The sequence below is a fragment of the Primulina eburnea genome, chromosome 14 (assembly GCF_022965805.1).
Source record: "Primulina eburnea isolate SZY01 chromosome 14, ASM2296580v1, whole genome shotgun sequence".
Classification (NCBI taxonomy): Eukaryota; Viridiplantae; Streptophyta; class Magnoliopsida; order Lamiales; family Gesneriaceae; genus Primulina; species Primulina eburnea.
The window spans coordinates 29,190,877-29,207,363 of record NC_133114.1 but is presented as its reverse complement, the minus strand read 5'-3'; the positions used below and the strand labels follow the sequence as shown (position 1 = coordinate 29,207,363).

At 39.8% G+C, this 16,487-nt stretch overlaps 2 protein-coding genes across 7 annotated transcripts; one reads left to right on the top strand and one right to left on the bottom strand.

Moving 5' to 3' along the window:
• Positions 1–299: 299 nt before the first annotated feature.
• LOC140812578 (receptor-like protein kinase ANXUR2) lies at positions 300–3,526 on the bottom strand. Of its 2 annotated transcripts, none has more exons than XM_073170889.1 (7): positions 2,701–3,526; positions 1,956–2,179; positions 1,629–1,755; positions 1,490–1,561; positions 1,218–1,404; positions 913–1,048; positions 300–814 (listed from the first exon to the last, which is right to left on the bottom strand). In XM_073170889.1, exons 1-7 carry the CDS (start codon positions 2,852–2,854, stop codon positions 566–568), a joined length of 1,149 nt encoding a protein of 382 aa, XP_073026990.1. In that variant the 5' UTR covers positions 2,855–3,526; the 3' UTR covers positions 300–565. The 2 variants fall into 2 exon arrangements, with proteins under 2 accessions (XP_073026990.1, XP_073026991.1); XM_073170890.1 differs by having other exon boundaries at positions 1,218–1,401; positions 2,701–3,519.
• Positions 3,527–10,003: 6,477 nt separating this feature from the next.
• LOC140812190 (anaphase-promoting complex subunit 7-like) lies at positions 10,004–16,371 on the top strand. Of its 5 annotated transcripts, none has more exons than XM_073170411.1 (18): positions 10,004–10,267; positions 10,400–10,468; positions 10,566–10,616; positions 10,994–11,140; positions 11,235–11,297; positions 11,550–11,665; positions 11,817–11,901; positions 12,604–12,663; positions 13,104–13,146; positions 13,574–13,647; positions 14,216–14,266; positions 14,339–14,539; positions 14,615–14,659; positions 14,829–14,922; positions 15,067–15,212; positions 15,554–15,783; positions 15,950–16,010; positions 16,083–16,369. In XM_073170411.1, the coding sequence occupies exons 1-18, from the start codon at positions 10,199–10,201 to the stop codon at positions 16,167–16,169; spliced, it is 1,692 nt and encodes a 563-aa protein (XP_073026512.1). In that variant the 5' UTR covers positions 10,004–10,198; the 3' UTR covers positions 16,170–16,369. The 5 variants fall into 5 exon arrangements, with proteins under 5 accessions (XP_073026512.1, XP_073026511.1, XP_073026514.1 ...); XM_073170410.1 differs by having other exon boundaries at positions 13,101–13,146; positions 16,083–16,368; XM_073170413.1 differs by lacking the exon at positions 14,339–14,539 and having other exon boundaries at positions 13,101–13,146.
• Positions 16,372–16,487: the final 116 nt, after the last annotated feature.

Sequence of the window (16,487 nt, the reverse complement as noted above, 5' to 3'; positions counted from 1 at the left end):
GGAGGACGTATTTGAGAAGATATTTATAACGACTCGATGTTTGGATGAATTTGAAATACATCTCATGACTCAAAAAATTACCATTTTTAATTTGAAATCTATTGTAAAGTAAATCTGCTCGACAAACTAATGAATTTATTATTATGAAATTGAAATTCGTAAGTGTATATTCAACATAATCAAATATTTAAATCTTGCCATTGTAAGTTCAAAAGACGCGCCTTTGGCCCAGTAACACCAGCTTCCCAATAAACGGATGAGATCTCGCAAGATGCCAATTTGATCTCCCCTCCACAAAATATAGAAAAAGAAAAGAGTGGTGAATCCTCATTATAATCAAGAAACAGTTTTTACAATTGAGTTGAAAATGTTTCAATTTCTTGACCCCTCCCAGCTAGCAAACTCTGGCTAATACCAAAATCAAGACAGACCCAAAAATGTTAACAAAAGAACATGTATTTCTGCCTGCCACAAAATTCAGCAGGTAAAAACAAGCCTTCCTAAGCTAAAATGTACCGAAAACAAAGAAACTCTGTACCTTTAAATGCTTACAATTTTGTCTCGCTCAACTTGTAAAGAGTTGGCTTCCCAGAGTAACGGTTGCAGTCCCCTCACCCATGACCATGGTCCGTTCGATCTCTGTCTCGAGTATTCGATCAATCTCCACCACTACATTCTCCATTCTTGGCCTACCCTTCCCTGGAAAACTCATGCATTTGAGCATCAACAACAGAAGATCCCTCATCCCTTCGGCAGTGAAGCTCCCGACTAGTCGAGGGTCGACTAGATCGTTTGATCTCAAATGGTCTTCCACCTATTATTTTTGTGGGGTGCAAGTATTGTTTAACACGATACTCGAGTATAGTTGGTCTCATTTAAATTTGAGTATGAACAGAAAGTTTTGTTCCATACCAACTGAATTAAGCTGTGATTTGATCCAAAGGCCTCTTCGTATGTCGTCGCCTCCTTACCAGATATGAGCTCTAAAAGAAATACACCAAAACTGTATACATCACTTGTTTCATATAATACCTCGAGTTGTTCCATCCTAAATAATCAAACAAATGAAAGGTTTGATCAGAGCAGAATCATAAAATTTGCTACAAGAATCTATCTATAATACTTTATACATGTAGGTAGGACATTTATTTACTCAATGAAATTCTTGACTCAAATTTCAGATGCCCTTATTAAAAGTTGAGGTGGAATTGATTTACTCTGGATCTTTGAAAGCATTGAGGGAACTTGATACAGATGAAGCCCCATCTTCTATTTTTTCAAGAAGTTTAGACATCCCTGCATCCGCGACTTTAGCGATGAAATTCTCATCAACCAAGACGCTCCCCGTTTTAAAGTTACCGTGCACGAACGTTGGGTTTAGGCCATGCAAATGACATAAACCTGCTACAGAGGAAAAAGAACACGGAACTATGTTTAATACTGATTTTTTTTAAGAAAAAAATTCTTGAAAATCTTTGCTGATATATACCTTTAGCAGCACCAATTGCTACTGATAGCCTTTGTTTAAATTCGAGCTTCGTGGTAGAACTTTTTCCAGTGTCTATTCAACAAAATAACCATCATTTTCTTTCCCATGAATGTAAACCGTTGTCATTAGAAATTCGTACCGTACAAATGGCTACACATGCTACCATTAGGTAAGTACTCGGAAACTAGCATCTGATATCCTCTTTCTTGACAGTATCCAAGAAGTACCACTAAATTACGGTGGCAAATCGTCGACAAATAGGCCACCTGGGATCATAACTGCAAATATCAGGAAGTTATTGATAGAATACTCTCTATAATTAAATGTTGTTACGTATGTTTAATCCAGATGAACCATGAACAAGTAGGAATCTTAATGATTGATCTGAAAAAGGGCTTCTATTATTGCAGTTTTGTTTGATCATGTCCTCATTTCAAATTCAAAGATGGCGAACATTTTTTGATACCTCTTCAACGAACTGCTGCCGAGGTTCACCCATACGTCTTTTGATGGCCACGACAGTTCCATCGCTGAGCAGTCCTTTGAAAACTAAACCAAATGTACCACATCCTATGAGATTGGTTTCATTGAAATTTCTTGTGGCTTGTTCCAATTCTTCCATTCTGAATTGCCTTATTCCAGTTATTGATGGAGCTGAAAATGGACTGCTTTCACCTCTTTTCATCTCCACTATACACAATCGAACATGAAAATTAGGATTCAGACAGAGTCCTTCGAAAACCTCAAGGCGAAATCTTGAGGATTGTGCATGAAATTTATTGTGGTATTAGTGAGAGGAAATGTTTCAACAAACTTAAACGCAACATCTTGATAATTCAGAGGAAAAATCGGTGATGAAAAAGTGTCTCAAGAAACTTGAAATTCAAAATCTTGGCAATAGAGTTTGCCATTAGTGGAATTTTATGTGACAAAAGGAACTTGAAGTCAAAATCTTCACATTTGCTCATGGAATTTAATGCAGATAACCAGGTGACAGAAAAAGAATTGTTTCAAGAAAATGGAAAGCAAAATCTTGACAATTGATCATGGAGTTAATGCAAGTATCAGATGGCAGAAACAAGAGTTTCAAGATACTTGAGGGAAAAAAGTTGATAACTGAGCATGAAACTTAATGCAACCACAGGTGATAGAAAAAAATTTGTTTCGAGAAACTTGAAGGCAACTTTTTTTCTTTTATGTGAAGACATTACCCACAGCAGATGGGTCGGAGGATCCAGTTTCCGAATTCTTGTTCGAAAATTTTCCGTATTGTTTCATGCGAATCCACAAGAGCAAAATGACAGTGGCTAAAACAGCTAATGCCCCTCCTACCGCTCCAACAATAGCCGCAAATGAACCTGCCATCTATTCCAGCATCCGCTTCTCCCTCGGGATAGAAACTAGCCCTTCTTCTTCTCTACTTACCGCAGAACGAAATCATAAACAAGCTCGAAAAAGTCGAAAGAGAAAGACATCGAGCTGCTGATAGCTTCTCAAGCAACATTTCCCCTGTGATGTGGAAGGATGGATAAATACCAGACAACTCCACATCAAAATATTCAAGAAAGCTGCAACACTCAAATCTATTTTTGCTCAAAAAACATGGTGCACAATTAAAAGCGATACTTTCTGATCAATTAATCTGTGTGAAAGTGGCTGTTTTTGTTGCTCACTGGTGAAGAACTGGATGATAATCTTTAGAATCAACATGGGTAACATAAGCTTGTGTAAAGGAGAAATGCTGCCAATTCCTAATGCAGTACAACTCATTCGCTTTTTTCTTGTACCCCACTACTATCTGACATTCCTTTCTTCTTCTTTTTTTAAATTTTTTTTTTATCATCAGCATAAAAGATATCCACACAACCAAGATTTACGGGGCCGGAGCGAAGAACCTTCAATGCATAATACCCAAAAACAATAATGGAATCTGAGTTCCATAATTAATTACACATGAAAAAATGGCTCATACATTTTCGCTTGATGGGGCATTAAATTTTTTGTTGGAGGAGGTGGGGTACTGGGGTTGGGGTTAAGGATAAGGGAGATAACATAAAACAATATCCGAAGGACACGAGGTGATGTCATCCTTTTTTCAATCTTTGTTGCTTACAGACAGCATATATGCTAACCCCATGTTTCATCATGGATTCCTTACAGCTCACAAACTTTTTGTATCCTTCCAAGTACTAGTACCTTGGCAGCACCATAAATAAATAAATTGAATCTTGAGCAGCGACATACAAATTACTTTAATCCATGGCGATAATATATAAATATATGTATAATTATTATTTTATTTTGTAGGAAAAAAGACTAGTTATGGGCATTAGGAGAAGTGTTAGTTGACTTTCAAACACATTCACTCCAAAATTTATTTTTTAATTATATGAAATTCCCGTAACTCAAAAAAATGTGGAAGTTTGATTTTTATTTTTTTATTTTATATCAGAATACAGACAACCAATGATGATGCTGACTCGTAAAATTACTCGAGTAAGTTATCTGATACCTCATGGATGGGCCCACTGCCCCTGGCCCATCTCAAGCCCAAATAGAAGACAGGCCCATCAGGGGCCCAGGTATTTTCCTATAAATACCAGGTTTGAGTGTTCAGTTCATTCATTCAATATTGTTTTCAGCAGCACCCTTAGCTGCTCCCCCCATATATCCTCAGTCACTGACTTGAGCGTCGGAGGGGCTACGCCAGGACACCCTCCTGGCCCCCTCTTAACGGTCTTTTTCTTGATTTCAGGCTCAGGGTCATCTTAAAGCCCACGTCTGAACTAGTGACGCTCGTTGGGATCGGACCCTAGATTTCCCGTGAGTATCACTTGGCGCCGTCTGTGGGAAGTTTGAGTTAAGACGTAGATATGGTAGGTAAGAGAGGGAGTGGAAGAGCTACCTCAGCATCATCACGTCCTCGGAGAGGACCTGAACCATCTCGTGCTGAGAAAATACAGGAACAGACGCATCTTGAGACGAGACAGGAACAACCTCGTCAAGAGACAAGAACCGAGCAGCCCCTTCACGAGACAAGGGTCGAGCAACCCCGTCCCAATGAGAATGTGGGGAACTTGACCCTAGAACAGTTGGGTCAATTTATCACCCGAATAGTGGATGAGGCCATGAAGAGGAATCAAGAGTCTATGTTTGCAGAAGATCAGACCGCTCGCCAGGAGCGAGAGGAGAATGTGGAGGGAAGTCAGAGTAGGGTGGAGGAGACGCGACCCCGCCCAAGTGAGGAGAATCCGGAGATGGAAGAGATGTGGAAGGAAATACGGACGCTGAGGCAGCAATTGGAAAACAGAGATGCAGCCCCCAAGAAAGGAAGTTCTTTTTCCCTCGCCATTTTGGAAGAGGGGCTTCCTCCAAATTTCCGACAGTCAAACGTTGGAGAATATGATGGACATACGGACCCCGAAGAACACTTGGGGAGGTTTGAGAACACAGCTCTGTTGCATCAGTATTCAGATGGAGTCAAGTGCAGAGTGTTTCTGGGCACTTTGGTGAGGATCAGCCCAGCAATGGTTTAATTCCTTGCCGCCCAACTCCATACGCTCTTTTGAGGATTTCTCAGCTGCTTTCTTGCACCGATTCGCTAGTAGCAAAAGGCACCCAAAAAACTACTTGAGTTTGTTTGTAATGAAACAGCAAGAGGGTGAAACTTTACGGGAGTTTGTCCAGCGCTTCAACAGCGTAGCGTTGGAAATACCAGCGGTCACTCCTGACATCATGATAAGTGCCTTTACCCAGGGACTTAGAGGAGGGGAGTTTTTCAAGTCGCTGGTCAAGAAGCCTCCGTCGAGCTATGATGATCTGTTGGCTCGAGCTGAGAAATATATAAATCTTGAAGATGCCCAGTGGCATAAGAGAATGGAGCAGCGACCTGGGAGGAGTGGAGTTGAGGGAGCGGAGAGAGGAGGAAGGAAGAGGGGCGCAGGGGAAAGAGAGGAGATTAAAGCTAGGGACAGAAGACAATTCTCATCACATGTTCCTCTGGATAGGAGTCGTGACGAGGTGACGGAGGTGAGGGAGCCCGAGGAGAGCTGGGAGAAGTCGCGAAGGGCTAAGAGCAGTGCTAGATTGCCTTCGCGGGATAGACGAGAAGGATCCTCATCCAGGAGTCGACAGAGGTCTCGCTCGTCTCCTAGACGTGGTCAAGGCCCTCCATGGATAAATCAGAGGGTCGGGGAGTAGAGAGGGGAAGGTCGAGGTCAAGATGTTCCTCAGGGACCCGTCGAACCGAGGGGGGGAATGAATGAGGATAACCACCCTACGAGAGGAATGATTCATATGATCTCGGGGGGTGCTACTGATGGAAACTCTGGGTAGAGCTCTAAAAGAGGCCTGAAAACGCTTACCACCTTAGAGAATATCTTTACTTCATTTTTGATGTATTTCGTTCCTGAATTTGTCTTATGTTATCAGTTGAAATTTAATAAAGCCAAGTTCTTATATTAAGTTCGTGGATGTTGTTGTATGGTGATGATGAAATGAATTAAATTTTCCTGCTAAGGCATCGCCTAGCAGAGGAGCAGAGTGGAGGAGAAGAATTTTATTTTCCTGCTAAGGCATCACCTAGCAGAGGAGCAGAGTGGAGGAGAAGAATGAAATTATATTTTTCCTGCTAAGGCATTGCCTAGCAGAGGAGCAGAGTGTAGGGGGGGAATTAAATTTTATTTTTCCTGCTAAGACATCGTCTAGCAGAGAAGCAGAGTCGGCGATGAGAAAAATTTTATTTTCCTGCTAAGGTATCACCTAGCAGAGGAGTTAGAGGGTGGAGGTGTTGAAATTTTATTTTTCCTGCTAAGGCATCGCCTAGCAGAGGAGCAGAGTGGAGGAGAAAAATTTTATTTTCCTGCTAAGGCATCGCCTAGCAGAGGAGCAGCGTGTAGAAGAAAATTTTTATTTTCCTGCTAAGGTGCTACCTGGCAGAGGAGTTAGAATGTGGTGGGGTTGAAATTTTATTTTCCTGCTAAGGTGTTACCTAGCAGAGGAGTTAGAGTGTGGTGGGGTTGAAATTTTATTTTCCTGCTAAGGTGTTACCTAGCAGAGGAGTTAGAGGGTGAATGTGTTGATTTTTATTTTCCTGCTAAGGTATCGCCTAGCAGAGGAGTTAGAGAATGGAGGTGTTGAATTTTTATTTTCCTCCTAAGGCCCGGCTTCCTGCTAAGGTGTGGCTTAGCATAGGAGTTAGAGGGTGGAGGTGTTGATTTTTATATTCCTGCTAAGACCTGGCTTAGCAGAGGAGTTAGAGGGTGGAGGTGTTGATTTTTATATTCCTGCTAAGACCTGGCTTAGCAGAGGAGTTAGAGGGTGGAGGTGTTGATTTTTATTTTCCTGCTCAGGTGTCACCTAGCAGAGGAGTTAGAGCGTGGTGACGTGATTTTTATTTTTCTGCTAAGACCTGGCTTAGCAGAGGAGTTAGAGGGTGGAGGTGTTGATTTTTATTTTCCTGCTAAGACCTGGCTTAGCAGAGGAGTTAGAGGGTGGAGGTGTTGATTTTTATATTCCTGCTCAGGTGTCACCTAGCAGAGGAGTTAGAGCGTGGTGACGTTGATTTTTATTTTCCTGCTGAGGTATTACCGAGCAGAGGAGTTAGAGGGTGAAGGTGTTGATTTCTATTTTCCTGCTGAGGTATTACCTAGCAGAGGAGTTAGAGGGTGAAGGTGTTGAATTTTATTTTCCTGCTGAGGTATCTCCTAGCAGAGGAGTTACGAGATGATGAGGTGGTAGTTTTATTTTCCTACTTGGGCTGAGCCTAGTAGAGGAGACAGAGGGTGAGGAGGTTGAAATTTTATTTTTCCTACTAAGAACTGTTTTAGCAGAGAAGTCAAGGGTACGGGGAAGTGAAAATTATTTTCCTTCAAAAGCTTAGTGGAGGACCTTGAAGATGGGGGCGATGAGAGCATACTGTGTTAGAAAAATTTATTTCGTTTGTTGACAACGAAAGATGTTTGCCGCTGCTATTACGGGGCGATGAGAGCCTACTCGGTCAGGTCGTGGGGGTGTGGGGGCAACGCCCCCATAATTTTTTCAGAAATTAGACAATATGTCGCCAGTGACAGAGGACGAGCATGGCACGGGGCTGGGCGGGTGAGGACTCGACGTAGGCGCTTGGGCGAGCGTGGCGCTTGGGCGAGAGTGCGGCAGCACGGGCTGGGCGAGAGCGTGGCAGGGCGAGAGCACCTGGGCGCTGGTAGGCGCTGTAGGCGAGAGCTGGGCGTGGCGAGGCGCGCTGCGGGACGAGGCGCGCTGTCGGGCGAGGCGCTGGCTGCGCTGTTGGGAGGGGCGAGACGAGAGTGGGGCGTTGGGACGTGGGCTAGGCGGGGCGAGGCGAGAGCGAGGAGGGCGGGGCGAGAGCTGGGCGAGGCGTGGCGAGGCGCTGGCTGCGTTGTTGGGCGGGGCGAGACGAGAGTGGGGCGTGGGCTAGGCGGGGCGAGAGCGAGGAGGGCGAGGCGAGATTTGGGCGTGGGCTCGGCGGGGATGGCGATGGGCGAGAGCTGGGCGTGGGCTAGGCGGGGCGAGAGCGAGGACGGCGAGGCGAGAGCTGGGAGCGGCGAGGCGGGCTACGGCGAGACGATGAGGGCGAGTGGCTGAGATGAAGGGATGACACGATAAGTGCGAGCGCACGGTGAGGCAAGAGCTCGGGTGTTCACTTGGCGAGGCGAGGGTGAGGCTGGTATCCGGACCAAATCTTTCCCTTCAAAACAGGAAAGCGATTTGATTTATTTCCCAACTTGTGGAGACTAATGAGTAGCAGAGGAGAAGTACACACCTCACACCCGGTAACTCGGGGACAGCACAACTAATCGAACTTCGAACCTACGATTCAGTTCGACTCGGGAGGGGGAGACTGGTGATACCTCATGGATGGGCCCACTGCCCCTGGCCCATCTCAAGCCCAAATGGAAGACAGGCCCATCAGGGGCCCAGGTATTTTCCTATAAATACCAGGTTTGAGTGTTCAGTTCATTCATTCAATATTGTTTTCAGCAGCACCCTTAGCTGCTCCCCCCATATATCCTCAGTCACTGACTTGAGCGTCGGAGGGGCTACGCCAGGACACCCTCCTGGCCCCCTCTTAACGGTCTTTTTCTTGATTTCAGGCTCAGGGTCATCTTAAAGCCCACGTCTGAACTAGTGACGCTCGTTGGGATCGGACCCTAGATTTCCCGTGAGTATCATTATCATTACAAGACCATCAAATCAAATCCCAGTCTTCCCTTGCTACTCACTATAGCTCGCTCTGCATTTTTGTCCCAAGAAAATAAAAAATCAAATCGAATTATTATATTAATTTGTGGGAATATTTTGAAAAATACGTCATTGTAAACAAAGGGATATACTCATGCATTATTTACGTGATGACAAATTAATGAACCTACAAAGAACTTCTGTAATATATACATATATATACACACACACATGTGTGTGTGTGTGGATTCTTCTTAGTGGAAATGCGTTGATTATTTTCCATACTTTTTTGCAGGCTAAGTCACAAAAGATTGGAAGTATTAGGCGTGTTTGTTGGCAGCCCTTGTAAATTTTTTATTTTCTAGTTGCGGATACAATAATTTAATGCAAAGCATTAACCTAATATATATGTATAATAATATTTAAGATAAAGAATTATAAGGATATTTATACTAAATTGTTATCTATATATATGGCTGACGTTTGGTGAATTTTAAAAGGTGGAACTCTGGAGAAGTTTAGTAAAAAAGAAACCAAAACTCCTTGTCCTCGTGCAACACAACTTGAGGGGGGGAAGAAACTCGTTAAAAATCTGAATAAGGTCGTGGAAGAGAAGTGCAGAAGTCATCATTTTAGTTTGTAATTTTTTAAATATACTCTTGATTTTGACATTTACACTTGTCTGTCCTTATTTCTCATAATATGGTACGATCTATTTATATTTTAGTGTAATATGTTCACTCTTACTATAAAAATTAATATTTTTTTATTAATAACTCAAATAAGATAGTATCACAAAATACGAATCATAAGACCGTCTCACACAAATTTTATGATTAGTCCTCTTTGATTTTATTAATTTGCATTTCACTATAGTGGCTTAATGAGATAAAGATAGTCCTATATCACATTAACTTCTGCCTTAAAAACATAACATAAATATATAGGTAATTTGAAATTTTATTCACAAGTAATATACTCAAAATCATGTCATTATAATTATAATACAAAAACTCATGTGATACTGTGTCACATATCAATTTTGTTATACGAATCTCTGACCCGACCTAAAGAAATTATACATTTTATGTCTATATTTTTCACAACAAAAATATCATATTTTATTAGTTATGTTATGAAGAAATATTGTGTAATATATATTGATTTGAGTTAAAAATATTTAACACATGAACCATATTATTTTTTATTTCAAAAATATTATTTTTCACCATAAAACTATTTGTTTTTATATTAAAAATTTTATTTTTATCATAAATATAAATCAAATCAAATCTAAGACACGTTAAACATAAAACCTTGGATTATTTGAAACATCAGCCAATCCTGTTACTGGCCAGCTCAGCGGGGGTGGAATTTTGGGGCCTGAAACGAATTGCCCAAAAGTATGGTCCTACTGTGAGAATTTTTCTTCGAATTGCAATTTCAAATAGAAGAGCGCTCTGAGAGTTCAGTCAAAGCTTCACACACGAAGTACACTCCACCTGTTCGATGGATGTACCTAAAGAGCATTTATCCACTTTACTGGATCATGGCCTCTACTCTTCTGCTCAAATGCTGGTAATAATGAAGCTAATTTCATGCAAACTAGTAATATGTAGTCAATTGTTTCGTAATTAGGCTGATTTATGATTTTTTTGATAGGATTTGAGCTTTTTCCTGGAAAGTAATTTGTTTTGTTGGTTAAACTAGGGTTGTTTTGCTGTTTCGTCGCCTTCGATAAGCCCTGAGACGAGTCCTCATCTCAAAGCAGAAAGTTTGGTTTGTATTAATTTTTACAGTTTTTAGCGTTATCTTTTTATTTTGAACTTTTGTTGCATTTCTGTCGTTGATGATTGGATTTTATCTCTGTTGACAGGTGCTATATGGGGATTCACTCTTTCGAGAAAAAGAGTACAGCAGAGCTATTGTAAGATTTTCGGCATGCAATATTTGCAAGTCCATATGCTACATTTTTTTGATTTAGGTGTGTAATCTCAGTTCTGCTTCAGTTTTGTGTTTTAAATGTTGGAATGCATTTGTAAAATTGTGTTGTTTTAATTCAGTTGCCTGTTTGGATCTGTGAAACTAGAGTCTTATCGAATTGATAGAGCATATGTACGGATTACGTGCATGTGTTTCCGGTTTCAATTATAAGGCTTTGGTTCCTCGATATCAGACACTACAAATGAATTTAATATGCGTACACTGCAAATGAATTTAATACGCTTCTTTTGTTTTTGCTCCAATGTTTCTTTAAATTTTCATGTTGTATTTCATTTTCTATGTTTCTCATATCTTGGACAGCAAATATACAAGCAAGCATTGCAATACCACAAAATAATACCTAAACAAAATGCAGCTGCATCCGTGACAATCAGAAGCTCACTGTCAGCAGCAAATAGGTCCTCTTCTCCTGGTTCTCTTAATCCTTCGGCTTTAAATGAAAATGAGGTATCACACATCATGGGAGTATGTATTTTTGTGATGTTAGCCATTCAGAAATGTCAAAAGGCTCTTTGTGTTTTCTTTGTTCTTGTCAGTACAGGTAAAATTCAAGATTGCTACTTGTCACAATTCACTAAATGAGAGTAAAGCTGCTCTTGCTGAGGTATATAATATATTTGACTTCTCATTATCTCAATTGGTTTCTTTTTCTGTTGCAAATCAAGTCTTGTGGAATGTGTTAGCTATGTTATTACAGAGTCCCTGAACACATCCCTTTCTTTCCTTAAATTGATTTTGTATTTTGACTGGCATCAGGTTTCAGCATTTACTATATTTTGAATATCACTGAGGTTTAGTTAGACAGGGTTCATTAATAGTACCAAAAGCTTTGATTTTCCATTATTGCTTTTAATAGATGGAGGGAATTCCTAGCAAATCGAGGAATCTAGAGATGCACCTTATGATGGCTAAACTTTACCGAAATTCTAGGCACACTCGAGCTGCAATTGGATGTTTTAAGGAGTGTTTGAGGTATCCTATCTTGGTGTTCAATTATACTTTGCATGATTTAGGAGCACTCCCGCACCTCAGAGTGCATTGTTTGCCTGTTTGTTTTTCTGTATTTGTGAAATAATCGACAGTTGTGACAATTAGTGTGTGCTTTTATTCTTGATATTGACAGGAATTGCCCTTACATACTTGATGCTATTATAGCTTTGGCTGAATTGGGTGTCTCTGCCAAGGATATAATTTCTTTGTTCCCTCAGGTTTGATGTCTACACTTGATTCCATGTAATATATATATACGTATGTGTGTGTGTTCACGGATTTTACATTTTCCGTTTTAGTTAGAAGGATGGTGCTTTACAAAGTTGCTGAAAAGGTTTCTGGCATAATACATGTGAATTTTTTTATTTGTTGTTGAATCGTCCTGACCCTTCTAGCTCAGATCAATCCTTCGGTTACTTTCATTGTTCCATGACTGTTGTCTCCATTTCCTTCATAATGTGCATTTTCATCTCGCAGATTTGTTTTATTTGTGCTACTAAGGATAAAATGCTCTAATTTCTTCGAAAATTAAGTTTGCTACGATTAATCACTCGATTATTTTATTTTAGCATAAAGATAACATTATTTTAAATTCATTGTCATGCATTGTTAAAGCAGCAATGAGAAGTTTCAGAAAGCTCTTCTTTTATAAACAGCCAAATAGTAACTCTTAGCGATATGAACAATACTTCTTTGAACACTTCATTATCTTGTTTATTTTGTTCTCCTCTTTGGCATGGTCGTCCATTGGTTCTGATATCGTTATGAAGTTGTACTGTTTCTTTCTGGGATATTCTACTGATCATATCACTTCCAACAGTTTAAAGTCCATCGATTACTTTTGTAACTTTGGCATTGGATACAAATTAATTTTTTAATTTTTTTTCTTACTCTACTATGTCATTTGTTGATTGTTCCAGACTCCAAATAGAAGTGGAAGACCTCCCTTTGATTATTCTGATTCGAGCCGCTGGTTGTTGGTAAGTTATGAGAATCCTTCCATTACAGTTCTTATCACATGCAATCAATCGGTTTTTCATGATGCAGGCAATCAACATAGAGGCGATACTCACTCTATCATTATCTCAATGAATTAAAATTGGCAAATAGGTTATCTATTTCTGTGATTTGTTAACTGCATTGAGCTCTCCCTAATATCATCATAATTAAACATTCGGTTTCGCATTTCATAATATATCTCAAGCATAGGTGATAAAGAACTTGGAACATCAAACAATATTCTGAAAAATTCACACTTGCATCTAACTAGATACTATGCTTTCCGAGACACTGAACTTCTTCTAAAAAATATTTTCCTGCAACCATGTGTATCTGTTTGTTTTTCGTGGCATTTAAACCACTTGGTGGAATTTTTTTTGGCACTGTAACAGTCATGCCATCTTTTCTTGCGACGCAGCGTTATGTTGAAGCTCAATGCTGTGTTGCTTCAAATGATTACAAAGGTCAGGCTACAGAACTCGATTTTTTCCATTGCATTCTTTCACGATTTGATTTTTGTATGAATAGTTCCATTGTGCACATGGTTGCGTCTCATGTTCATGTAATTCTTATCCTTGTTCTTTTATGTAGTCTATAAAAACTTTTGTTTTGAAAACAAAATTGCAATACTTGATTAGAACAATTTTACAACAGAAATTTTTTGAGCTGTCATTTCTTATTGTGCGGCCACAGAAATGCCCTTACAGTTTCTATGGCAACTATTATTGGCAATGATTTTGAGTTCTGCAACTGAGAAATTTCATTCTCTAAGCATAACCAATTATGAGATGTATGCTCATGCATATTTTGGTTCTGTAACTCATGGGCAGTCAACCAATATATTCTCCATGGTGCATCACTGTTCTTATTTGTTTTTCCCCTGGTTTGCAGGTGGTCTGGAACTATTCTCAGAACTTCTCCAGCGATTTCCTAATAACATCCACATTTTACTTGAAATGGCTAAGGTCTATAACTTTCGCATTAGATAGTATCTTAACATTTCAAACATGGTCAGGGCACTATTCATTAATTACGTCCTTGTTTAATCAGTTCCAATTTAAAACGATCCATCAGGCTTCCTTAGATGAACTTTAGAATAAACTTCTACTACGCAGTTAGATTGTAAGAGACTCAAAATGCTATGTTGCTTTAGGACATATATCTATGTCAATGCAGCAAAATATTGATAGATTCTAGGTTCTCTGAGCAACTTATTTGTCCGGGTTGTGGGTTTCCTATATGGATGTGAAAATAAGCAGTATGTATGAACGTTCTTGTGGCACAGGCCTTCATATTTAAGTGGGAGATATAGGCTGATATGTTCGTTTATAAATGCTAAGTTAAGTGAATGATTAATGCACTTTCCAAAGATAAGTGATGCCAATCAATAAGCAGACAGAAATATTGTTGGAAGTGATTTGGAAAGTACTGAATTTAGGTTCTTCGTTAGCTTTTCATGTAAAGCTAACCATACAACATATCCAAGCCCCAATGACTTTCTTCTACTGTGTAATGTTGAAATATCTTTTTAAGGTTAAAGCTGTCATTGGGAAAAATGATGAAGCTATTTTGGACTTCGAAAAGGTAGGAAGTTCACTTGTGCTATTGCAATTTCTTGTTCTTGACAACATTAAATTTAAAAAATTATCTCTCCAGGTTCGGTCAATTGATCCACATTTGGTTACTTACATGGATGAGTATGCAATGCTTCTAAAGCTCAAGTCTGATAATTTCAAGTTAAATAAATTAGTTCATGATCTGTTGAACATCGATCCTACGAGGCCTGAAGTTTTTGTGGCCTTGTCTGTTCTTTGGGAAAAGAAAGATGAGAGGGGAGCTTTATCTTATGTGGAGAAGGTTAGATTTCTTGACTTTTGTTCTTCATTTCTTATACAAATGCTTCTATGATCACAATCAATTAACTAATGACAGAGCCTTCGCATCGATGAGAGGCATGTCACTGGTTATATAATGAAGGTATGGTAACATCTATTGCCAAAAAGCTGATTATGCCTTTTTTTCCTTTTTGCCACTAGTTTCTCAGAAGCTCGAGAATATCTTATTATCTTCATGCATCATTTGATTTGCTATCTTCAAGTTTATTGGTTTGTACAATTTTGTTAGCTTATAATTTACTTGATATCAGGGAAATCTTTTCTTGTCAATGAATCGACCAGAAGCAGCAGTGATTGCCTACAGGGGAGCTCAAGAACTGAGGCCTGATCTTCGATCCTATCAAGGTAAGTCTTAAGACAATCTGGCAGACATGAAGTTTTCAAATCTCTGTGGATTGGCTTTTAAATCTTATATGCATATTCTATTTCTATGAATTCATCGACAAGTGTGAATGCTTTTTGTGGCTAAAATCTTCAAATATATTACAGGGTTAGTGCGTTCTTATCTGGCTTTGTCAAAAATCAAGGAGGCCTTGTATGTAGCTCGAGAAGCAATGAAGGCAATGCCTCAATCAGCGAAGGCTCTAAAATTAGTTGGGGATGTTCATGCTAGTAGCAGCAGTGGCAGAGAAAAGGTAAGTTCTATGGATTCTTGATTTTGTTGTACTCCCCCTGAAGTCTGTCTCTGTGTTTTTTTAGAAGTACCTTTTAGATACAGCAACTTGTAGAAAACACGTATTGATGAGAAATCTTTGCAGCAAGTCAGTTTTCTCTAATTTAATGTGCATGTGCTTGCATGAGTTGGTCTTTTGAATATTGTAATGGTTTGACTGGAGTTCAATCAGTGAACTTCGTAATTGTACACTCCCTTTTCCTCAAATTGAACTTCAAAGTTATCGAGGCCTTCTGCGCTATTAAATTCAGCATTCTTATGTGAATCTTTCTTAATTTTTTGCTTTTTCGCTCAATTTTGCAGGCAAAGAAGTTTTATGAATCGGCTCTCAGACTGGAACCTGGTTTCCTTGGAGCTGCATTGGCATTGGCTGAGCTCCATGTACAGGAAGGCCGAAATGGAGATGCTGTCTCCCTCCTCCAGGGATTTTTAAAAGATTGGGCCGATGATTCTTTGCATGCTAAGCTTGCTCAAGTTTTTGCAGCTACAAGCATGCTGCAAGAGGCCCTTTCACATTATCAGGCAGCACTGAGGTAAATTTCTCTTATTTGTCCACCCTCATCCCTACTCCAACTCCCCTGCCCAATTTGTGGCGGTGGGATAGTTCACTAAAGGATCATCGGAGCATTGGGGTCAACAAAACATGTTTCATCGCTGCTGATTATGGGGAAGTAATGTTTGCATCTTATCATCATTCAGGATAAACCCCCTAAGTGATGACGCAAGAAAGGGACTGGAGCGGTTGGAAAAACAAATGAAGGTTTGTGTTGTCTGTCCACGTGGTTGTGTGGTACAGTTAAACCAACCTGTCTTTACACATTTTATCTTGTAGGGGGTTGATCCGGATGCCCCTGAAGAAGACGAAGACAACGAGGCTGATGATGCTGAGGTAGATCCAGACGACGCTGATCTTTTGTAGTGACTTCATCCATTTGCGTAAGTGACTTGTCAAAATCTTGTTGTGTTCCTACCCTCAAGCATGTTGTTGTGTCAAATAATGAGGCGGTGGAAGGCTTTAACATTTATACCAGGTTTGTCTCACCGACAAACCGTACTGTAAGTCCAGTTTTGGTACCAATTATTATTATTATTATTATTATTGCCGAATTCAATACCCTTTCATTGCTTTGTAACCCTTACTACCACTGTACAGAACCGTACTCAGGTTCGGGTCCATAAGCAGTGACAATTGTAGCTTTATCAAGATCTGAAACAAATTGTGCAAATTATTATTATT